Genomic DNA, 9,200 nt, shown 5'->3' with positions numbered 1-9,200 from the left:
GGATATTGGATTCGGGATGTACTTACCATATGTGTCCTAATAAGGACTGGTTTTCTAGTCTTGAAGAACTAGAAGGTGGAGTTGTTTTTATGGGCAATGATAGTGCCTGTAAGACAACGGGTGTAGGTACAATCAAATTGAAGAACCATGACGACTCAATCCAAGTTCTGACAGATGTTCGCTATGTACCCAGCTTGAAGAAAAATCTCATCTCATTAGGGGCCCTAGAATCTAAAGGGCTCACAATCACTTTGAGAGATGGATTACTAAAGGTAGTAGCTGGGGTATTGACGGTGATGAAAGGCACTAGAAGAAATAACTTGTACTATTTAAATGGAAGTACAGTTATTGGATCAACATCAACAGCTTCTGCGAAAGATGCAGATTCAGAGGCTACCAGGTTATGGCATAGGCGATTGGGACATGCTGGTGAAAAAGCTTTGCAGACTTTGGCGAAGCAAGGCTTGTTGAAAGGTGCAAATTCTTGCAAATTGGAATTCTGTGAACATTGTGTTCTGGGCAAGCAGACGAGGGTAAAATTTGGTTCAGCAATTCACAATAGGAAAGGAATTCTGGACTATGTTCACAGTGATGTGTGGGGACCTACCAAAGTGGCTTCTTTGGGAGGTATGCACTATTTTGTCACTTTTCTTGATGATTATTCAAGAAAAGTATGGGTGTATCTAATGAAAAGAAAAAATGAAGTTTTGGATGCATTTCTGAAGTGGAAGAAGATGGTGGAGACTCAGACAGGTCGAAAGGTCAAACGACTTCGATCAGATAATGGTACTGAGTACAAAAATGATCCATTTCTACAAGTATGTCAAGATGAGGGCATTGTGCGACACTTCACTGTTCGAGATACACCACAGCAGAATGGGGTGGCAGAACGCATGAATCGGACTATACTGGAGAAAGTTCGATGTATGTTGTCCAATGCTGGATTGGGCAAGGAATTTTGGGCTGAGGCAGTTACATATGCGTGCCATCTAATTAACCGATTGCCATCAGCTGCAATAAATGGAAAAACTCCTATGGAGATGTGGACTGGTAAACCTGCTACTGATTATGATTCTTTACATGTTTTTGGTTCCACTGCATATTATCATGTAAAAGAATCTAAGTTAGACCCAAGAGCAAAGAAAACATTATTCATGGGTATAACTGGTGGTGTAAAAGGATACCGTCTCTGGTGTCCTGATACAAGGAAGATTGTTTTCAGTAGAGATGTAACTTTTGATGAATCAACCATGATGAAGAACGAGGATTCACAAAAGGATGACAAAACCAGTAGTACTTTGCAGCAGGTGGAGTTTGAAAAGGTTAATGATGATCCAGCTAATATTGAAAGAACAAATGATGAAGAAGTTTCGACCCAAGAACTTCTACAGCAACAAGATTCAATTGCATATAGGAGGCCAAGAAGAGAGATTCGTAAGCCTGCTCGCTTTGACGATATGGTGGCCTATGCACTTCCAATTGCAGATGATGATGTTCCTTCCACTTACACAGAAGCAATAAGTAACTCTGATGGTGTAAAGTGGAAGCAAGCTATGAATGAAGAAATGCAGTCTCTTCATAAAAATAGGACTTGGGAGTTGGTGAGACTACCCAAAGGAAAGAAGGCAATTGGATGCAAATGGGTATATGCAAAGAAGGAAGGATTTCCTGGTAAAAATGAAATTCGATACAAGGCTAGATTGGTAGCAAAGGGTTACGCTCAGAAAGAAGGAATAGACTACAATGAAGTGTTTTCTCCAGTTGTGAAGCATTCGTCTATTCGGATTTTGCTAGCCTTGGTTGCGCAATATGATCTTGAACTAGTTCAGCTTGATGTGAAGACCGCGTTTTTACACGGTGATTTGGAAGAGGAAATCTATATGACTCAGCCAGATGGATTCAATGTTGCTAGAAAAGAAAATTGGGTTTGCAAACTGACAAAGTCGCTTTATGGATTGAAGCAATCTCCGAGGCAGTGGTACAAGCGATTTGATCAGTTCATGAAAGGGCAAAGGTACACAAGAAGTAAATTTGATCATTGCGTGTATTTTCAGAAGCTACAAGAAGGAACTTTCATATACTTGCTCTTATATGTTGATGATATGCTAATAGCATCTAAGAGCAAAGTTGAGATTGAAAGATTGAAGACTCAACTCAATCTCGAGTTTGAGATGAAAGATCTAGGAGAAGCTAAAAAGATTTTCGGCATGGAAATATGTAGAGATAGAGCTCATGGCAGAGTTAGCTTGTCTCAGAAGCAGTATTTGAAGAAAGTACTACAGCAGTTTGGCATGAACGAGCAGACCAAACCTGTAAGTACCCCGTTGGCTTCTCATTTCAAGCTTTCTGCACAACTATCTCCTTCGACGAATACGGAACAAGAATACATGTTGCAAGTTCCGTATTCTAATGCAGTGGGTAGCTTGATGTATGCAATGGTGTGTACAAGACCCGACATTTCACAGGCAGTTAGTATAGTGAGCAGGTATATGCATAATCCTGGAAAAGGACATTGGCAAGCTGTGAAATGGATTCTACGGTATATTCAGAAGACCGTGGATGTTGGATTACTGTTCAAGCAGGATAATACACTTGGTAAAGGTGTTATTGGGTACGTTGATTCTGACTATGCCGGTGATTTGGACAAGCGAAGATCAACCACCGGTTATGTGTTTACACTTGCTGGAGGACCAATAAGTTGGAAGTCTACACTACAGTCTACAGTTGCATTGTCAACCACAGAAGCCGAGTACATGGCTGTAACAGAGGCTGTAAAGGAGGCTGTTTGGTTACAAGGTATGGCTAAAACCTTGGGGTTGGTTCAGGAGCATATTAACGTGTATTGTGATAGTCAAAGTGCTATTCATTTAGCAAAGAATCAAGTCTATCATGCACGTACAAAACATATCGACGTACGATTCCATTTTGTGCGGGAAATTATTGAAGAGGGGAAAATTTGTCTTCAGAAGATCAAGACTGCAGATAATCCCGCAGATATGATGACCAAGGTGGTAACAGCAACCAAGTTCGAACATTGTTTGAACTTGATTAATATCCTGCAAGTTTAACAGTTGAAGAAGGCACTATCAAGTATTGTTGTCAAAAGCAGAAAGAATTGTGTGAAGATAAGATTATCCTAATCAAATCTTCAAGGTGGAGATTATTAGAATATACCCATACCCCATACCTTGCCCATACCTTTCCCATACCTACCCATACTTTGGAAATGTCAAAGTTATGGGCACCAAATATTTATTTAGTGTTGGGCATGAGAAAATAGCAATTTTTGGTCCCTAAGTGAATAGTGACTTTGCAAGGTGGCCCTTGAATCTCAACTATAAATAGGCCAACCATTGCTCATTCTCATCATCCCACATTTGCCATTCTCTACTTAAGGCATTGTTCTCTCTCCCTATTTGTAAAGTTTCACTTGTATTTTTGGAGTGAAATATATTTGGTAGTGCCCGAGGACGTAGGCAAGATTTGCCGAACCTCGTTAAAATTCTGGTGTTCTTTATTTTTTTGTTCTGCATATTTTGCAAGTGTCATTGTAGTGATTTATTGTGCTATTAAATTACAATAGAGGGATATTCTGGCTAGGAAAGACTTGGTACTTAAGTGATCCTCGTGATCCACCTCTCTTTCCTGGGAATTGAACTTAGTGTGATTTTTTAGTACAATAATTTTACTCTTTCACACGCTTCCGCGCAACATATTTATCTAATATATAAATAAATTGATATATTTATTTATTTAAATATGTACAGAATTAAAGTATATACATCTAAACCACAATCAAAATTTTATATATAAAATGAATCATTAAATTAAAATTCATATATAATTTTAATATTTACCATTCCAATTTTGTGTCAATAATGGAGTAAGCAAGGCTTTTTCTGAAATCAAAATTAATAAAGGAAAAGACAAAGAATATCTATATTTTGGCCAAGCAAAAAATAATAATACACTATTAATTGAGGAAGATGTTGTTGGTAAGCTGATTTAGGTGTGTATTTTATTTATTTATTTATTTTCTGCTCAGCTACGTTAGTTAACAGTGTACACTGTACACCACTGTGATTAGTTTATTTTATTTGACTTGAAAGAACAACAGTTTTGGTTGGTAGAGTGATTGTTTTCTACAAGGGTATATATGAACATGATTATTAGCTGCGGAAAAATAAAGCTGACTTTTTAAACTCTGATTTAAGTATTTCTGACTTTTATGATAATTACTTTGAATCCCTTTATTGTATATTTTAATTAATTTGTATGTTATTTTTAATATTTAAAATATGATTTTTGAAAATTTTATATTATTTACTAATAAAGTGTTTAAAATTTATATTAATGCACGTACTATCAGTGAATAATAACATGACATCTTATCCAATGGTAAAATCAGAAATTTTTTTGATGGGATGGAATTAAATTATATATATTTTATAATAGTAAAAATGTAATTTCGTCATTTTAATACTCTATATATTTATAATTTTTAGAGAATTAAACCAAATTTTTATTATTTTTAGTGAGGCCAAAGTGTAATTTTACCATTACTAATTTAAAATTTTATAAATTATAAAGGGCCTAAATAGAAAACTTTCCCTCATCATTAAATAAAACAAAAAAAAATAGCAAAGGCTTATAAATAAATACTAATAACTTTATTTAAACAGGCCTAAATAATAATTAATTATAAATAAATACTAAAACTCAAGATCCTAAACCCTAAATCCAAGAGTTATTAATATTTATTTATAATAGTTACTAGTAATGAAATTATTAGTATTTATTTACAAGTCCTCCATATTTTTTGTTTAATCTAATAATGATGTGTCATATTATTATTCACTAATGGTGTATGAGACTTATGCACCAATGATGCATAAAGTGTAGCAAGTACAATACAATTACTAATACAAACTCTAATGACTTTTATTATTATTATTATTCACTGTAACTACCATTTACAAGAACCTTATCTGGACATGATTTTTATGGGAACTGCGTAGAAGAAAACTTAAATATATCAAGTAGGTATATAGAAAAGTAAAAGAGATATGAGAGTACGTCTTTAATATATGGAGAACAAATCCGAATAAAAATTGACAGTGTTTAAAAACACGCGGAAAAATAATAATCAACCCTCTATAATTAATCCAATATAATGCATGTCATTTGCCAGCATCCTACCCAACTTGGAGCCCATCTCCATGTTGCTTCTGCCTATAAATTTGGCATCAAACCTCAATAGCAAAGCATCCCTAAGCTGAATTCCCCCTCCCCCAATCATACAACTTAGTGTTTTCTTTTCGTTTGCAGCGGAGCCATGGAAGTGACGCCAGGCAGAAAGCAGTTCTATAGCAATTATATGCTATTGAACCCTAAGAAAGCCTCTTTCTTTGATCTAATCGCCCTCTTATTTTCTAAAAATTTAAAGAAGAGAAAATTTATCGAAACCAGTATCGAAACTGAGGACAGTTTCTGGTATAGACTTGTTATATTCCTCTCTACTCTGTTACAGAAGTTTCTGCTTTCCATAAAGACGCCAATGGCTTTGGCTGGCCAAACTTTTGAGGATATGCTCAACCTTTTCACTAACAATGGTGGCTTGTTTGGTCTCATTAAAAAGGTCATGACAGGTATACACACTACATACTCACCAACATATATAAAGTAGTTTACTTACATCTATTTCTTTGTTTAGGGTTTTTTTTATGCAGTACTGTTTTCGCTTATATTTACACCCAAAGATGAGCAAATTGATATCTTAAGCATAAAATAATATTGAAAAATTGGCTTCTAATATGTAAATCTATATGTATATATATTATTTCTATTTTCACCATTTGTATATCTTTTGCAGGACAAGAGCTCCTCCAAATTTCTAGTAAAATGGGATATTAATATTTAATTAAGTGGTCACTCTTCACTAAATAAAAATGAATTCTCCATTAATTTTATTACTTGAATATTATGATGAGAACATTAACTAAAAATATTATGATTAAGGGATACAATTTAATAAAAAGATGCAGATCTGAATTTATTTTGACAAATGTTGCTATATTAATTATGGACTGAAAATTTGTTCATTATATTTTTAATTTAATGAGTATAAACAATACAAAATAGAAATATATTGTTTTATTTATATGCAAATGAGTTTACGTTCTTTTTAAAAATAAAAAAAATAAAAAAATGGTTTTATTTATATATTCTCTCTAATCCCATGAGGATAAAAAGGAATCTTGATATCACCACCATCATTTCTCTTTATATTTACAGTTTAGTAATTGAATTTTGCTGAGAGGTTTAGTGATTGAGTTAATAAACACAAAAAAGTGCTTGAGAATATGACTTACTTGAGTTAAATTATTACTGTAGCAATAAATATTTTCCAAAAGATATGAATAATTTTAATTAATAATTGGTAAAAGCATTATAATTTAAACTAAAGAAAAAGGAGTTTTGTTTTAATTTTATTTTCAACCTTTTGAAGATTAATCTAACCATAACTAGTTAACTTGACTCCTACCAAAAATAAATCTAGATCAATATTTTTTAACCGTAAGAATGTGATATTTTCGATCTTAGTTACCCTAGTTTCAAATTTCGACATTTTTCTTACAAATCTAAGATAATATGAAAGAATCATCATTTCATTTTTTAAATAAAAGTTTTGGGTTGAATTATCCTACATAAGTATAGTGCATGCATGGAACTAAAAATAAGAAAATTAAGGAGGCTGACGAGCTTTTTTTGTTCATGCTGTATTAAATATTTCTGTCTTGTTCTGCTTATTTTTATTTATTCTGCAACAAGACTAAAGTGAAATTTCATCCTTATTGTAGAAAGCTGAAAAAAAATATCTTAGCCGAACAAACCAAAACCAAAAAACAACAAAACAGATTAAAAAAAAGAAAAAAACCAAACTAATATAGAAACCGTTCATTTAAGAGACTTGTGTACATTTTCCTTTTTATTATAATAATTAAAAAAAGGACATACAGCGATGAATTTTAATTATCTGTACGATGAACAGGGAAGGTGGTGATTCCAAGCAGAGAAGCAGCAACCTATGTCTCTGCTGTTGGATATACGGACTTGAGAATGGATTTAGACAAACAAATTATATACGGGAATTCTATGTATTATCCAGCACTTGCGATTATGACTTGTAAAGCTGTTTATAATAATGCTGCTTACAACAAATCTATAATCGAAAACAATTGGGGGGTACGATAATTTTTTGTTTTGTTTAGTTTTTATTTCTGTTGATAATCAAACATCATTTGATTCTTACATTGTTTGTTGTCTTTGTCTGCAGATGGAAGTCATCGGATTCTATAATTATTGGAACGGTATCAACAAATACATTCGTTACTTCTTTTCGTTTAAAATTATCACTTTTTAACAAATCGACGTTAACTGGATGGATTTGCTTTGACAGATTACCTGAGGCAACCGGATACCCAAGTGGTGATGTTCCGAAACAAAACTTCGGAGCACGACACTATTGTTGTTTCCTTCCGAGGAACACAACCGTTTAGTGCCGACGATTGGTGTTCGGACGCCGATCTGTCTTGGTACGAATTCCCCAACATTGGGAAGATTCACAGTGGTTTCTTGAAAGCTTTGGGGATGCAGAAACTTGTGGGTTGGCCCAAGTTTGTGGTTCCAGACCTTACCCGCAAAGCACCCTTGGCTTATTATGACATAAGGGATAAGTTGAAAGACCTTTTGAAGAACAACCCTCAGGCGAAGGTTATAGTGACGGGCCACAGTTTGGGCGGCGCCTTGGCTGCTCTTTTCCCGGCGATTTTGTTTTACCACGACGAACAGTTGGTGCTTGAGAGAATGGAAGGCGTTTACACGTTCGGGCAGCCCAGAGTTGGTGACGAAGCCTTTGCCGGCTACATGGAGAAGAATTTGAACAAAAATGGGATCCAGTTTTACAGATATGTTTACTGTAATGATATAGTTCCTAGGGTTCCTTTCGACGGCATGTTCAAGCACTTTGGTACCTGCGTTTACTACAACAGCAAATATCAAGCAAAGGTATTTTTTTTTTACAACATTATATAAAATTTAAAATAAAATAAAATACAAGATTTCGGAACCAAAATGTTTTAGATGAAGATATTGTCTTTTTTTGTTTGATGTTCGAATAGATATTGTCAGGATCCTGTCATTCACTATACACATGTGCTTATTGACAGACACATGATACCATATGTCAGATAATTTAGAAATTAAAAAAAAAACAAACCCAGATCTGCAATAATTATGTGGTTGATATAAAACATGAAAATGGTTCCCTCGTTTCTCATCAAGAAATTAATTTTCCCAAGGGATGAAGACAATTATACGATATCCTCATTGGGTATGAGCAATGCATTTATTGTTTTATAAATATATCCCCTAACCTTTTTGGTAAATCCTATTTATTAAATGCAGATAGTTGAAGAAGTACCATACTTGAACTACTTCTCGCTGTTTGGATTCTTTCCGATGCATATGAACGCCATTTATGAGGTGATAAGAAGCTTCACAATGAAGGTTAAATATGGAGCAGATTATACAGATGGGTGGCTGATGTTTGGTGTGAGATTATTTGGAATGTTAATCCCTGGAGTTGCAAACCATTGTCCCCAAGACTATGTCAACTCCACTCGTCTTGGCAAACCCGATGATGTTTTATTCCTTCCTCTCCACACTAAAAAGGCACTTGGTTTTGAAGTCCCTTTGCTTGCTGCCTAATGCATCTTCCTCCATAATAAATATCTATCTGTGTAAACTTATCGGGCTTGGGATTTGGGAGTTCATGATGAATTTCCATTTCCATGATATCTGGGAGAATAACTGGAAGGTGTCCCAATACCACCAGGGCTGAATCTAGCCGTTGTGTTTACTTCCAAGTTTATGTATTTTCATCTCTGTTTGTGATAATAAAATTGTACCTTCGTCCACTTTGCATCCTTTTTTGTTTTCTTTTTACAGACTCATAATATATACTTTTAATGGAGTATTGAATGCAAATTCAAATTATAAATATTTGTATCCAAATTAATAACAGGAGATTCTACTTTTGGGATATACTAACAGTTATAATTCATAAGTTCATAATCATGTTGGGATTAATTACAGCATTAGGAACTGTAAATATGGGAGTGCAGCTTGAAAAGTTTGAT

At 34.2% G+C, this 9,200-nt stretch overlaps 1 protein-coding gene across 1 annotated transcript; it reads left to right on the top strand.

Annotated features, from left to right (window-relative positions):
• The first annotated feature begins 5,191 nt into the window (after positions 1-5,191).
• LOC107911978 (triacylglycerol lipase OBL1) lies at positions 5,192-8,978 on the top strand. The gene is made up of 5 exons (XM_016840000.2): positions 5,192-5,648; positions 7,052-7,245; positions 7,337-7,370; positions 7,460-8,067; positions 8,467-8,978. Exons 1-5 carry the CDS (start codon positions 5,336-5,338, stop codon positions 8,767-8,769), a joined length of 1,452 nt encoding a protein of 483 aa, XP_016695489.1. The 5' UTR covers positions 5,192-5,335; the 3' UTR covers positions 8,770-8,978.
• The last annotated feature ends 222 nt before the right edge of the window (positions 8,979-9,200 follow it).

This window comes from Gossypium hirsutum, chromosome D11 (assembly GCF_007990345.1).
Source record: "Gossypium hirsutum isolate 1008001.06 chromosome D11, Gossypium_hirsutum_v2.1, whole genome shotgun sequence".
Lineage (NCBI taxonomy): Eukaryota > Viridiplantae > Streptophyta > Magnoliopsida > Malvales > Malvaceae > Gossypium > Gossypium hirsutum.
Note: the sequence above shows the minus strand (reverse complement) of the source record. Positions and strands in the feature narration are given on the sequence as shown.